The 16405-nt window shown below is 43.6% G+C and overlaps 1 protein-coding gene across 2 annotated transcripts in view; it reads right to left on the bottom strand.

The window, feature by feature from the left end:
* HTT (huntingtin) overlaps positions 1-16405 on the bottom strand; it is a 138107-nt gene that overhangs the window by 114969 nt on the left and 6733 nt on the right. For both annotated transcript variants that reach the window (XM_059166400.1, XM_059166391.1), the window contains exon 2: positions 9801-9884. In XM_059166400.1, coding sequence (XP_059022383.1) covers positions 9801-9884 — 84 coding nt within the window. The remainder of the gene's footprint in view (positions 1-9800; positions 9885-16405) is intronic.

Consider the following 16405-nt stretch of genomic DNA (forward strand, 5'->3'; position numbering starts at 1 on the left):
GAGAAGACTAGAGACTATGTAATGCTTGCAAGTGATTTTGAAATGTCTGAGAGAGTTGGTCTGAGCTGTCACGATCCACATGGCTGAACACAGCCAAGACAGAGACAGGCTGACGGGCCACATTCGAGAAACTGATTTTACAGCAGCATGGAGAACTGAAAGCCAGTAATACGGCCCCTGTATAATGCTATTATTTCTGAATCCTCAAAATCCAACTGCTGTTTTACCATCTCAGCCTGGAATACTCTGAAATGGGGGTCAATGCTCCCTTCCCACCATGTCCTAATTACTACCAACAGTCAGAAGAAACACAAGCCTAAGAGAATCCAAAGGACCACCTTAGCAATGATCGACAAATACAAGCAAGACACAAAACACGCCACCCAGCAGCATGTCAGACCTCACCCAGGCAGACCACAGCTGTGATCCACAAGGCCTCCCAGAGGTGGGCACAGCATTCAAATGCTGCCCAAAGAAGTGCTTAGCTACAGAAGCACAGCATGAGTTACAGGTATGACTTTGTGCTTTCTAATGGATACATCAAAAATAAAAAGAAACAGGTAAAATTAGTTTTAGTAACAAATTTCATTTAGGGGTACCTAGGGGGCTCCATCAGCTGAGCATCACCTTCTGCTCAGGTCACGATCCCGGGGTCCTGGGATCAAGACCTGTGTTGGGCTCCCTGCTCAACAGAAGCCTGCTTCTCCCTCTGCCTGATGCTCCCCCTGCTTGTGCTCACTCTCTAACAAATAAACAAATTCTTAAAAATAATAATTATAATAATATATTTCATTTAATCCAACATATCCAAAATATGACTATTTCAATATGAAATCAATATGAAGAAATTATTGATAGACATAATCTTTTTTACAGCACATCTCAATTCAAACACAAAATTTTCATCAGTGGTATGTTATCTGTGTTTAGACTTTATAAAATCCACAGTTAGAAGTAGGTTCACTTGCAAGTAACAAATAAATTCTGAAGATCCAATGCACAACATAGTGACTATAATCAATAACACTGGATTATGAACTTCAAAGTTGCTAAGAGATCAGATCTTATCTGTTGTCAATACAGAAAAGAAACAGCAATCCTGTGACTCGACACAGGTGTCAGCTAAGACTACTGTTGGCCTCACACTGTGGTACATCCAAGCATCAAACCAACATGCTGTCAACCGCAAACTTACACTGTCATGGGTCAATCATATCTCAATTAAAAGAAAAAAGCGGGGCGCCTGGGTGGCTCAGTGGGTTGGGGCCTCTGCCTTCGGCTCAGGTCATGATCCCAGGGTCCTGGGATCGAGCCCCGCATCGGGCTGTCCGCTCCGCGGGGAGCCTGCTTCCTCCTCTCTCTCTCTCTCTGCCTACTTCTGATCTCTGTCTGTCAAATGAAAATAAAATCTTTAAAAAAAACAAAAAGAAAAAAGCAAGTTCAGATACCATTTTGAACCATGCATAAAAGTTCTCCAATAATCAGACTGAATAGTGATTTTTAAATTTTATTAATAAAACAGACACTGGGCTAATGAGGTTACAGATTTCTTCTTGAGAGAGCTTTAGAAATGTATCTGTCATGAAACCTGTCTATTTCACTTAAATTGTCCAACAGTTGCATAAAGTTGTTCCTAATACTCCCTTATAATTCTGTCAATATCTACAGAACCCATATTAAGCTCATCACCCTCACTCTGGACACTGGTAATGTGTTACTTCACTCCTTGCCTGGTCAGTCAGTCTGATGAATCTTACAGACATTCTCAAAGAACTCACTTCTGGCTTTACTGAGCTTCTACAGACTTCTCTGTTTTCTATTTTACTGACTTCTGCTCTCTGTCCATTCTTCTGCTAAATTGGGGTTTCATCTGCGCTTGTTCATCACGTTTCCTGACATGGAAGCTGAGGTCACTGCTTTGATACCTTTCCTTTTTTTCGAAACGACAGGCACCAAGTGCTGCAACCCTCCCTCAGACATGCTGCAGCAGCATACCGCAACTTTCAAAAACCTCTGCTTTTATTTTTGGTCAATTCAGAATGCTTTCAGATTTCCCCTTTGACTTCCTCTGTGATCCATGGGTCATGAGGAAATGAGCTCCTTGTGTCCCAGACTATCTGGAACAGATTCCACTGTAATGGCATCGAGGTCAGACAGCATACTCGTGTATGAATCCTTTTCCATTTAGAGACTTGTTGTATGGCCCAGAGGGTCTCTCTTGGCAAGTGTGCTATGAGCACTTGAGAAGAGCGTGTCTTCTGCTGCTCTGGCTGGAGTGCCTGTAAATACCAACCAGGCCACATGGGTGGGTAGTGTTGTTCAAGTCTTCCAGACCCAGATTTTATGTTTGCTGCTCTAAGAATGTTTGAGAGAGGCTATTGAAATCAGTCTCTAATTGTGGCTGTTTCTCCTTACAATTCAATCAGGTTTTGCTTCATGTATTTTTGAGGCTCTGTCCTTAGCTACATAAACATTTAGGATTGTTATGCTTCCTTGATGAACCAGACACCTTGATCATTATAAAAGTGACCATCCTATTTCTGGTACTAGCTTTTACTTAGAAATCCCCCGTCTGATGTTAACACAAGCACCCCGGCTTCATTCTGATCAGTGCTAGCGTGGTCAGCCACCTTCTTTAACTTTTAAGCTATTTGCGCCTTTATACTTAAAATGGGTTTACTGTAGGCGGGATATGCGAGGTCTCAGATCTGAAAAAACTTGTCTCTCTGTTTAATGTCATTATTGACGTAAGCAGATTTAAATCTACCATCATACTATTTCTTTCCTTCTTACCCCAGGTGCTCTTTATTTGCCTTTCCCCTATTTCTGCTTTCCTGTGGGGTATTTTTAGGAACCCCTTTTATCTCCTTTTCTGGTTCATTAGCTATAACTCTTTGTTGTGCTTTCAACTGTTGCCCTGTTTATAGTCTATATCTTTCATTTACCCCAATCTGCTTTAATGGTATTATACCACCTCACATACAGCATAAGAAACGAACAACAGTACTGGGCTCTGGGGCTGCTGTAACCAGCTTCTAAACTGGGTGGCTGAAGGGGCGCCTGGGTGGCTCAGTAGGTTAAAGACTATGCCTTTGGCTCAGGTCATGATCCCAGGGTCCTGGGATCGATCCCAGGGGCCTCTGTTCAGCAGGGAGCCTGTTTCCTCCTCTCTCTCTGCCTGCTTCTCTGCCTATTTGTGATCTGCCGTCAAATAAATAAAATCTTAAAAAAAAAAAAGAAAGAAAGAAAGAAAGAAACTGGGTGGCTGAAGGCCAGAAGGCCAAAATCAGTATCACTGGGCCAAACATCAAGGTACTTCCCTCCAGAAACTCCAATGGAGACAGGCTCCTTGCCTCTTCCAGTATGGCAGTGGCTGGCACCCCTCAGTCTATGGCCTGATGTCCATGCCTGTCTTTCTCCATCTTCATGTTGCCATATGTGCACACACGTGCGTGTGTGTGTGTGTGTGTGTGAGAGAGAGAGAGAGAGAGAGACCTCCCTCTGCCTCCCTCTCCTAAGGATACATGTGGCTACATCTAGGGTGCCCCAGGACAACTCAAGATAATCTCTCCATCTCACAACCCTTAACTTAATCACACCCAGGAAGACCCTTTCCCTTTGAGGTACATTTACACAGGATTCAGGGATTAGGACCTGCCATCTCTGGGGGCAGGGGCACTATTCGGCCGACCACGAGCTATGAAACAGCCTTCATGCTAGTGTTGTCCCACATTCTGCTTCCGCCTGTCATAAAGCCCCAAAATCCACGGTTATTATTTTTGCTGCAAGCAATCCATTAACTTTTGAAGAGATGAAAAACGAGGGGGCAAGTCTTCCAGTCACATGGTACGGTCACCACTTCCCGGCTCTCCAGTCCTCTGTGTGGGTCCAGCTTCCTCTCTGATCTTAACTTTCCTTCTACCAGAAACACTTTCTCCACTAGTTCTTAGAGCGGCTGCCTACTGGACATAAACTGTTTCAGCTTTTGCATACGTGACAAGGTCTTTACTTCACCTCTGAGAGACAGACTGACTGGCTATGCAGTCGAACAGTGTTCTCCCTCCACAACTTAACGATGCCCCACTGACTGCTGGTGCATATGGTTTCCAGCAAGAAATCTGTAGGCACTCTCAGCTTGGTTCAACGTAGCTTTTTTTTTCCTAAGATTTTATTTTTTTATTTGACAGCGAAAGAGATCACAAGTAGGCAGAGAGGCAGGCGGGGGAGGGGGGGGTGCTAGGCTCCCCACTGAGAGCCCAATGCGGGGCTCAATGCGGGGCTCAATCCCAGGACTCTGGGATCATGACCTGAGCCAAAGGTAGAAGTTTAACCCACTAAGCCACCCAGGGGCCTCCAACATAGCTCTTTTGAATGTCTTGTCCTCTACGTAACACATTCCATCTTTTTCTTCTAGCTTCTCGAGTACATAAAATAAAGGAACTGTTTTCATGGTTTTGTACAAACTTTACCATCTGTGCAATTTCTGAGTTAGTTTCAACTGACCCCTAAGAATTTTATTTTCCTGCTTATTTCACTCCTGAAAAGTTTTGGCTGAATGCTGGATCCTGTAACTTCTACCTCGTTGGGCACTATATACTACTGAATTCCTATATAACACTCTTGAGCTTTGTTCTGGGAAACAATTATGTTACTATGAAAGAGTACGATCTCAGGTTTTGCCTATAAGCTTTATCAGGCAGGACCAGAATATCATCTTAGTTCAGGGCTAAGTCAGCCCCACCATGAGGACAAAGCCTTCTGTACACCCCAGCCAAGGCCCAGGAAGGACACCTGTCCACCGTGGCTGGGTGAACAGGTGTGAACTCCAGCAAGTGTTCCTCCTAATCCTTCCAGGTGATCCTACCCCAGCCAGAAGCCGTGTCCTCACAGGCACCCACACTTCCATAGGAGCTAAAGACTCAAGGATCAGTCCCTCCACAGGCTCCAGGGATCATTCTGTGTAGCTCTCTTCTCCAGGACTCTCCCCAGCTGGCTGTAGCTAACAGCTCTGTCTGTCTCCTTAACCATGTGCCCCACGGCTCTGCCTGGGTTTCCCCTCCCCACAAGACTCCTTCTACACAGTAATAGGAAGAAGTCATATGGCTCCCACACTAGTTTTCCATTTTTCAAGGACTGCCGTTGCTCTTCGCCTGATGTCTGGAAAACCACTGTCACATATATTTTACCCATTATCAATTGTCTTAGGCAGGAAAGTAAATCTGTCTTTGGTATTTATCTTAGCCAGAGCAAATATCTTTCTTAATATTTTAAACTTAAGTTGTTAATATAGTATTAATAAATTTTCTGGTCACAAATACACATTTCTAACAATCACCTTTTACAAAGTTAATTAACATTCCCTTCTATAAGTATATTTTACTTTTTCTTTTTTTTTTTTTTTTTTTTTTTTTAAAGATTTTATTTATTTATTTGTAAGAGAGAGAGTGAGAGCGAGCACAGGCAGACAGAGTGGCAGGCAGAGTCAGAGGGAGAAGCAGGCTCCCTGCGGAGCAAGGAGCCCGATGCGGGACTCGATCCCAGGACACTGGGATCATGACCTGAGCCGAAGGCAGCTGCTTAACCAACTGAGCCACCCAGGCGTCCCATATTTTACTTTTTCAATTCCCCAACTAATAAGTCATTAAGATTATTTTTAATTTTCTAATGGATGAACAATACTGCACTGACATCGTCACACACTTTCCCAGGGATAACATCCTCAGGAGACACTGCCACAAAGATGACCATCTGAAGCTTGATATTTTTGTCAAACTGCCTTTAAAGAAAGGTTGCCTCACGTCTGACAAAAATCCTTAGTATTTCTTAATGTTTGTCAATTTGACAGATAGAAGCTAATCTTGTTTTTGTTTTAGTCTTTTTCCCCTGACTAGTAAATACGAATATTTTCCCACAGGAAACAAAAAATACATGTCAGCTGTCAGGTTCACTGGCCCACACATATTTCTTACCTTCTGAACTACCTGGCCATGTTCTTTGCCTACTTTCCTATTAGGCTGATAGTCTTTTCCTTAATGATTTATAATTGCCTTTGACATGCTGTCAATACTATCCCCAAGTTGAATTTACTTTCAAGTTTAAGGTGGATTTTGACATACTGAACTATATTCCAGTCAAAACAATATTTTCCGGGGCGCCTGGGTGGCTCAGTGGGTTGGGCCGCTGCCTTCGGCTCGGGTCATGATCTCGGGGTCCTGGGATCGAGTCCCACATCGGGCTCTCTGCTCAGCAGGGAGCCTGCTTCCTCCTCTCTCTGACTGCCTCTCTGCCTACTTGTGATCTCTCTCTGTCAAATAAATGAATAGAATCTTTAAAAAAAAAAAAAAAAAAAAAAAAAAAAAAAAAAAAAACAATATTTTCCTTTATATTATTAGCCTTCCTCTTCCTAAAATCAAAAATCCTTTTTTTTTTTTTTAAAGATTTTATTTATTTGACAGAGAGAGAGAAATCACAAGTAGGCAGAGAGGCAGGCAGAGAGAGGGGAGAAAGCAGGTTCCCTGCGGAGCAGAGAGCCCGACGTGGGGCTCGATCCCAGGACCCTGGGATCATGACCTGAGCTGAAGGCAGAGGTTTTAACCCACTGAGCCACCCAGGTGCCCCCAAAATCCTTTTTTAATAATAGTTTTTTTTTGTTTTTGTTTTTGTTTTTTACATTTAAGTAATCAACCTGACATTTAGGTCTGTTTGCAATATGAGGCACAGACATAATTCTCCTCAAGTCATTTGGTTCAATAATCCATCACTTTACTACTGATACAAAATGTTATCTTTACCATAAACTCACACACAGAGATGCACACATACACTCTCCTTTCTATCCCATACCTTCTTTCATATCTGACAGCGAACTTAATCTTGTATCCCCTCGCACCATACTGCTGACCTGTCAAATTTTCTTTGCAACATTCATGTATTTATTCTTGCAGGTGAACGAGTTCAAAAATACCCCTACTAGAACTCTGATCAAGGCTATTTAAATTTATGGATTTATTTAGAGAAAATTCAGCTTTATGATAAAAAGTCTTCCATTTAGGAAGCAATGTAGTCATCTAAACCCTTCAGGAAAGCCAACAGCAGTCCACATATTTTCTGTGGATTTCTTGTCAGTTCCTTGAAATTTTCTATGTTGGCGCCACTGTGAATTAGATCTTGAACCCTGATATTTTCTGACTGACCAACACTAATATATAGGAAACCTAAAGACTTCTGTATAATTATTTTTACCCAACCACTTTATGAAGGTGTGCACACTTAGATAAGGGTTCCTAGGTATTTCTGAGAGGAGACTTGTTAAGAACAAATTCCCAGGGACACCTGGGTGGCTCAATTGGTTAAGTGGCTGCCTTCGGCCCAGGTCATGATCCCAGCATCCTGGGATCAAGTCCCACATCGGGCTCCTTGCTTGGCGGAAGCCTGCTTCTCCCTCTGCCTCTGCCTGCCACTCTGTCTGCCTGTGCTCACTCTCTCTGACCAAAAAAAAAAAAAAGAACAAATTCCCAGACCACATGTGAACAGAAAATATAAGTGTGTTTGGGAAAGAGGGCAGTGAGGTATCTTCATTACTGTATTTCTGACAACTTTTCTGGATGATCATGATGCTGACCCGTACTGAGGAACTAGTAAGTCAGACCACCAAATTGGGAGCCGAAGTACACTAATGGTCACAATATCCATGAAGTTTTAGATGACTTCCCACGTTAAAAACTCCGGAAGCTACCACTGAAATAACCCCACTGGAAAAAAGGTTAGTATATCACAGAACCTACAGAAATGTACCAAAGATTTAGTTATATTTATATTCAAGGAGAGATCACAGGAAACGTCAGCTATAAAAAAGATTTCAGGGGTGCCTGGGTAGCTCAGTGGATTAAGCCTCTGCCTTTGGCTCAGGTCATGATCTCAGGGTCCTGGGATCAAGTCCCGCATCGGGCTCTCTGCTCATCAGGGAGCCTGCTTCCCCCTCTCTCTCTGCCTACTTGTGATCTCTCTCTCTGTCAAATAAATAAATTAAATCTTCAAAAAAAAAAAAAAGATTTCATGAAACATTGTCTGTGTGTGTGTATTATCTACCTGAGCTCCACACTCTAAAATTCCTGCAAAGTATGGAAAGTATCTTAAAAATAAATTGTTCTTTGATCTGATGACACCAGAGATGATCTCTCTAGATCCATAAAACATTCCATCAACATGTCCTTCTGTAGAATAAGAAGTATGACTTATCAGCATTACTCCATAAAAAGAGAATATACCCCTGTGAAAACCACTAATGGCTACCGTTTTGATTTAAGATGGCGAACTGAGCCAAACCAATCCTAAGATATTCCAACATACTTTTCTAGTATGAAAATCTAAGCTGATATCAATTCCACTGAGAATGATCAAAAGAAACTATGTTAAGTACAGAACAGGAAGCATTCCAAGTGGAAGAGAGCTTGTCTCTGGATCCGTAAGCTTTCACAGTGAAATGTTCCTGGACTCCTGGATGCTGGAGGTCAGAGCAGCAAAACTCTGTGGCAGGAGAGCAAACGTTTGTCAGGGATCGAAGTCACTTCACATGAAAGCTGTGACACCTGAGAGCTCTGGACGAGACCTGTCAAGACCGCAGAGAGCTCTCACTCCCACGTGGCTAACAAACACACATCCGCAGTGTCAGCTGATCTCACGAGAACCCTAAAAATCAGGACTTACAGTTCACAAATGCAGCAACAGAGACAGAAAGAAGTTAAATTTATCCAAAATCAGCTGGCTTCTAAGGAGCAGAGATGGATTCAAAGCTTTTTTCCGTACTTTTATCACAGTGTTGTTTTCTACAACAGCATGCTAACTTAGAATTTTTATTTTCAGCACATACTCTCATTTGTTATTTCATCTGCTTCCCACATTTCTACAAATTAGAGAGAAACAGAAATCGTCCAGCACATTTCCCAAACGATGGAACAAGTTCAGCTAAAACGAGCTATTATATGAGAAATCACACTGAAAATATAAAATACAAATGCAAGGTGCCATTAAAAATAACTGAGTCACTAAGTTTCCATCCAGATTACTATTCTAACAGATTAGAAAGAGCTCTTTCCAGATTCCAAGCAGCACAATAACATGAATTATTTGTTCTGAGAGAAAGAAAACCAAGGAGAAGTATTTCACCCATATCCAACCAAGTAGCAGAATTCAGAAATCTCAGGCACATCTGTCTCCTACTCAGGCCTAGAAAAGAGGCCTAGAATACTTACCATCCATAGTCTCTAGGAACAGAAAGACAGACAACTGAAAGCAAAGAGAATGCAGAGACTTAGCAAAGACCCAAAAGAAGATGCCTTGAGTTCACCCCAAAAGAAACATGAAGCAAGGGAGACTGGCCTAGTCCACTGCCCAGGGCCCTGCGATCCCCACACACAGGTGAGCAGGCATCGGCCATGGCTGGACATGCCTGAATGGCAACAGAATGCCAATGAAAAGCAAAGGCAAAACATGTCATTGGACAGTCTCCTGTTGTTCCGATTACTGCAATAATGTAAAAATACCAAACAGAAGATTTTTCAGTGTTCACAGTTAGTAAGAGTGCTAAGTAAATATAAACACCCTGTTCAATTATCATAATGGTTACAACTGTTGTTTGTAAGTTACAAAAAGGAAACATGACATCTTATAGTGACAGCCAGACATATGAGAAAAGGGGCCTTTAAATTTCTTAAGAAACCTGGGGAGACAAAGAATATTCTAGCCCATTAGGAACAAAAATAGAGTCTCAATTTTTACTAGAAAGTTCAAAGTGCAATTACCTGAGTGACTGTGCCACTATGTTTTCACATATTGTCAGACAATGGTTCACACGGTCTTTCTTGGTGGCTGAGAGTTCTTTCTTTCTAAAAGAAAACAAAGGAGAAGTGAGTATGTGTTGAATTAGCCACTCCACTGACGTCCACGCATCAGTCACTCATTCCACAGCACTTCCAGACCGCCACGGAGAAACCACACTCCACGCTGGGGGGCGGGCTGGGGTCAGCTCAAGGAGGCATAGATGAGCTCAAGCAAAGGCTTCCTGAATTAGAGGTCTCCACAGAAAAGTCAGGTGATGTCCCTGATGCACCCATTTCTCCCATTTTAAAGGAGAAACTGCAATGCAGACAGTGACTCGCCTAAGAGCACACCAATGCAGGGGGCACATGATTCAGGGAAATACAGCATTATCCCTACTCTTCATACCAAGCTGCCGCCACTGCTCGAAATCACATTGTAACTGAGGACAGACCTCGTGCTCTCGGGGAGAGACTGACTGCTTCTACACCCAGACAGCTTGGAAGAAGCCTCCTGCGAGGACTTCTGGGGCTGCACAGACAAATAGTCCACTCAAGATCAGAGTAAAGGAACTTGCTTCCCACCCAAACTTACAGCTTCAGATGCCTTCGAGGTATGTAACCTTCAAAACAGGTGACAGAGGGATGATCCAAAGAGGAACCCCAAAATTAAACCAGGCTGAAGAACTACATTCAGAGAAGTATTTTGAGTGCGGTTACCAGTACACTGTACTAGAAACAAACCAGAAGACTACTAGTTTTTGAGGGAATTACATTATCAAAGGGGCAGTGGGGGTCTAACCTGTGAACACCTTTGGCTATTTCATCCCCAGGGCAATCCTCAGGCTCCAAAAAGTGTGTCTGAAGGAAAAGGCTATTACAAGCTGTACAATCCAATGAAGGCATCCAAAAGGCACTTCAGATGTGGCTGGACAAGAAAAGGGGTAAGGATGAACCAGAAGCCAAAAAGAACAGACAGGGGTTTCAACAAGAAAAGAATCAGAGCCTGAGTGAGACGCCTCCTTCATGGCAAGTGGCGGTGGAGGGGGCTTCCCAAGGACTGGCCAACTAGGGTCCATCATTACAGGGACTGGTAAGTGTGTCTTTCCCACTGGTCTCTTTCCTGAACTGGACTTTTACTAGTAAGTTAATACTGCAGACTTCCTGCCCGTCATCCGCACAAACACCAATTTTTCCTTCTTGGACACATGCCCCCCAATTAGAAATTCCATTCCTTAGCCTCCCTGCAGGTAGGGAGAGACACACCCCTTCATTCTCACAGATGAAATGGGAATGGAAGCCTCACCTCACCGGCTTACCCTGGGTATCTCCCCATCTAGTCCCTCCAACTAGAACAAACATGCCTAACACCTAGGTTTTGATTGTACAAATAAAGACAAGAAGATTGCAGAACCAACAGGTTGGGAGGGTCCCTAAGGGACCACAAGAGGCAGAGGGTTCTCACCTCCTATCCTCAGGAGCCACCCACTTCAAAAGCACTCCAGCGGAAATAACCCAAATATCCTTCACCCAGCGGATGGACGAACAAAGCCCCACAAGTGCATGATGAAGCACTGCTCAGCAGAACGCTACCACACACAAGGTGAGTGTCAATGTCCCAGACTCTGGGCCACAAAGCGGTGGATTCCATCTCTAGCATGTCCTGGGAGAGATAAAACTACAGGGACAGGAAGTGGTCAGTAATTTACAGGGGCTGGAGAGAGGTATGGCAGCAAAGAGGCAGGAGGAGCTTGAAGGGGTGATGAAACTGCTGAACCCCGACTGTGTAGTAGGCACACAACTATGCATTCATCAAAGCCCACAGAACTGGACGCTAACCAGGTCCCTGTGCTGAGCATAAATCACACCTCGGTTTAAAGAAGAAAGAAGAGAGTGCTATGAGAAAATTAAAATGTTCTCTTCTTTAAAAACCAGATTAAATTAGAATTGACCCAGTGTAAGACAGCCACCAAGAAAATTAAAGAACATCAACCGTTTTAAGCATTTAGGAAGCAAACTAACTCACCTATCCATTACCTTTTGATTTCTAAAGTGAAAATCTGCCCAAGGCCTTAAATGAACTGAATTCACATATCAGGGTACCAGAAAAGAGGAAAAAAGTCACCAGCTTTACACTAATCACATGCATGCCTGATGGAGAATTGGCCAGGCCAGTGGAACATTTTAGATACAAATACGAGTCCTAACAAGAACTCTGTCTCCCTCCTCATATATGGGATAAGCCGAAAGAATACAGTGAGCAACAAACAGCACAGCTGTCAAGTCCTGCGCCTGACTTCACGAAGACCTAGCCAATGCTGTCGCCCCTCACCAGAACTGGAGTAAATGTTCCTGAAACGAGCAAAAAGTCAAGGACAGAATACGATCTCACCCAAGAAAATAAAAATACATTCTACTGTTGTCGGTTTCCCTCTTGCTCCTCTTCGCGGGGTTCCTGGTAGGGAAAGCCTGTCTTATTCCCCGGGGCTCTCTTCCCAGGCCCCGCCAGCCAGCGTCCAGGCCACTCTGATAACAACTGCTCTGGCAGTGGCCTCCCCAGGACGACAGACTAAGAGCAAGGCCCACCGCACATCTCTGTTCCTAGCACTCAGCACAATGCCTGCACTTCACAGATGTTCATAAAAAGCCGATACGGAAATGGATTAAGTCAACATTTTCTGTAGAAGAATAAGTAAAATACACATTAAAGCAGACTCAAAAGCTCTTGAGTCAGTCTTACAGATAGGATTCAGAAGACAAGTGATAATTACTTTGAATCTAAATTTCTAGAACCAAGAGATGGAAAAAAAAGAAAAAGTAGAAACAGCAGCAGTGGCGCATTCCCCAAGTCCTAGAGCTCACGGGCTGTGGGAACGAGAGCTGGAGCCTGGGCAATCCAGCCCACCACACTCTAGACAATCAGGTCTCTAAGCAGCACCTTCGATGAATCTTATTCTGAAAAAGAAGACAGTACTCCCTCACGGTCGGCTAAGAAGAAAGCACACATATTTCGAGTTTTTATTCTTACCAGATTCACAATCACTTGCTAGCAATGAAGAAATCTGAATCTTTTCCACACAAAAACTGATAGCCCAAGAATCACAAAGTTCTGCAGTTTTCAATGGTTCCTAAACTCGCCATTAGAATTCAAACAATAATCAGTAAGTACTTGTTTTGTGTGAGAAGCATAAACACAAACCATCTAATTGCTACCAAATACTTTAATTCTGCTCCATTTTCCTCAAACCCATTGTCATTGCCAACATAGCTAAACGTGCGAAATTGACACACTATCATTAAAGAACTACACAATTTTTTTTTAGAACTACACAATTTTATGACATCAGTCAAACCCTAAAAAATGCCTGCTTAAAAAGGCAGACAAGTGTAACCAAATCCTGTAAAAAGCACTCCCTCTTTTATCACACTGAAGAATACCCACATTTTTAAAGTGTGGGATCAGACTTTACCCACAGACACCCCAACAAAGACAATATAATCCTTCCAGTATTACCTACTGAAAGCAATAGGTATTACCTACTGAAAGTGGTAAGTGGTTTGTACACAGCACAAATCACTGCCATGGGATGCCCACTCCCAAACCTGATCTAAACGAGCCCATCAGGACGCAGCCTCGGGCTACATCCCAGTTGTCCACATTCCCCAGCCCTCAGGGATCTCTGATCCCTCCGAATAACTCAGTAGTTTAGGTCTTGCATTTTCAAGCTCAACTCTTTTACACTCTATGGTCCCTGCCTGAAACACCTCCTTCCTACCTTACTTTGTCCAATAAGCAAACTGGGAAATTTAAGAAAACCACAACCACTTCATTCCCCCATGGAATTTAACTTTGACTGATGAACAGAGAGGTCAGGCTGGTTTGTTCTAGGTGCAAAGTAAGTATGGAAATTAAGGTAAAAAGGGAACCGCCTTGTTCTGAGCAGGAACTGGATGAACAGGGCAAGCAGTCTGGACTCTTCCAACTTTGGTAAATGCAATCACGTTAACTTCACCTTCAAAACGCAAACAAACTTCAGTCATCCCCTCTTCTGTACTGAAGTGATCTACACAGAAACACGCATTTGAAAGAGGCGCATAAAAAAGGCCAGGCCCCTACAGCACACTAGGACCACATTAAAACAACTACCAGAGAATGAAGTCTAAGAATGGAATTCAAGCCATCTTCCAAATTTTTATTGTTTAATATCATATTATTTTAAGACTTGGCTTGAAAAATGTGGTTCCGGGTTGAGGGCTGGCAGGGGAAAGGCCTGGATTCCACTAGGACTCAAAAAACACTGCTTGGTCTTGGGCTTTTCGGGCTCTAAACACGTACCTTCCAATGGCACCTGCACAGCCCAGCCAGCAAGCAGGACTGAGGCCTCCACACACACACAGCCCCCCACCCCGCCGCCTCCTACCATGGCCGCTTCACTTGCAGCAAGTATGGTACTAATGTGAGTGCCCCTAAAATGTTAGAGTTCCTTTGGACAGATTTTAGGAAGGAGTGAGACACCGGAAGTCACTTTGGAATTATGTACCATATCTAATTTAAAAATAAAAGTACTGGACACCTGGGTAGGCTCAGTGGGTTAAAGCCTCTGCCTTTGGCTCATGTCATAATCTCAGGGTCCTGGGATCCAGCTCCGCATTGGGCTCTCTGCTCAGCAGGGAGCCTGCTTTCCCCTCTCTCTCTGCCTGCCTTCTGCCTACTTGTGATCTCTGTCTGTCAAATAAATAAATAAAATCTTAAAAAAAAAAAAAAGTACTGTTTGATTAGGGGGAACAAGGGCTAAGACTCCCCAATCCACAGTCCGTGTTACAGAAAAGGACCATCAAAATAAAACTTTTCTTGGAGCACAGGGTGCCTCAGCCAGGTAAGTGTCTGGATTCTTGATTTTGGCTCAGGTCATGATCTCAGGATAGGGAGATCAATCCTCCCCATTGGGCTCTGCACTCAGCATGAAGTCTGCTTGCACCTCCATTCCTCCCCTCCCTGTTTCCTCTCTCCTACTCTCTAAAATAAAAAAATAAAATAAAATAAAATCTTTTAAAAAAATAAAAAATATTTTTAAAAAATAGGGCACCTGGGTGGCTCAGTGGGTTAAAGCCTCTGCCTTCAGCTCTCAGGGTCCTGGGATCGAGCCCCACATCAGGCTCTCTGCTCAGCAAGGAGCTTGCTTCCCCCTCTCTTTCTCTGCCTGCCTTTCTATCTACTTGTGATCTCTCTCTGTCAAATTAAAATAAAATAAAAATAAATTAAAAATAAAGCCTTTCTTACTGGTGATCTAACCAAATAGTTAACAATCAGTACCTTAAAAAGATGCGCTTCAAAAAACCAATGGGTTAAGCTAAATGAAAAGTCTTCTCTTCGTGTGTGTGTGTGTGTGTGTGTGTGTATGTGTTTAGTTCTATACAATTTTATCAGCTGTGTATGTTTATGGATCCCCCACAGACACCGAACATTTCCATCACCACAAGGGCTTCTCCCAGAGCCACAGCCACACCCCTCCCCTCCTCTCTACCCACCACACTCTCCCTAACCCTGGCGACCTCTTATCTAGTCTCCTTTCCTAAAACCCCATGATTTCAAAAATGTTACATATTAAAGAGTTTACACCCTTTCAAGAGTGGCTATTTTCACTGGCATGACTTCCTTAGAAGTCACCTAAATTGTGGCAGGTGTCTGGAGCTGAACAGTATAATTGTCGGAGTCCAGCTGCCAGGTCAAATAATGATTGCACACTCTGTTCTACAAGAAACTGCCGGACAGTTTTCTAGAGTAGACATACCCTTCTGTATGCCCACCAGCAATGATTAAGTGACCGACCCAGTTTCGTCCATGCCAGCATTTGGTGCTGTCAAAGTGATCGTTTAGAAACATTAAATCAGATCACTTGTTTCACCACACAAGTATGCATCTGGGCAGAATAAAGTCCTTATTGCATTGGGCACAAAGCCCCATTTGGCTGATCTTCATCTCTAATCTCCTACCACTCTAACCTCATCTCCTATTTCTGTCCTTCATTTTGCTCCAGCCGCTGGCCTCCTTACTATTCCTCAAATACTCAGTTCTCTGTTGTCTCCCTGAACCTCTTTTCCCAGATACCCAAACGGTTTGCTCCCTCCACTCTCCTCCAGCAGAGCCTTCTCGGTGCACTTGGGCCCTACATAAAATTGCACACCTCTTCTCCCCCTTACTGTTTTGTTTTCTCCATCATATTCGTCACCATTGGTCTTGCTCACTGCTGTAATCCCAGGGCCCAGAAAACGGCCTGGTGTAAAACCAGCACTTGGCTGAAGGGCTCCTCCCAGGTCATCAAGTCCAGTCCCCGCTTAAGTCCCCACTCCCCCTGGGAGCTCTTCCAGCCCACTGTGGCTCATGTGTCAAGGTTACAATCCACTTTGGGGCTGCACGAATGCTTGATCACCCTGGGACTGAGAAGTGACACTGCGTCAGAAATGCCCTTACACAAGCAGCCCAAGTCTTCCTTCCCACATGCTGACAGCACTGCTAGCTACGGAGCCCGGCCATCCCCAGTGCAGCTCTTCAAACTTCAGGGTGCACATAGATTGCTGGCAGGACTTGT

The sequence above is a fragment of the Mustela lutreola genome, chromosome 1 (assembly GCF_030435805.1).
Source record: "Mustela lutreola isolate mMusLut2 chromosome 1, mMusLut2.pri, whole genome shotgun sequence".
NCBI classification, from domain to species: Eukaryota; Metazoa; Chordata; class Mammalia; order Carnivora; family Mustelidae; genus Mustela; species Mustela lutreola.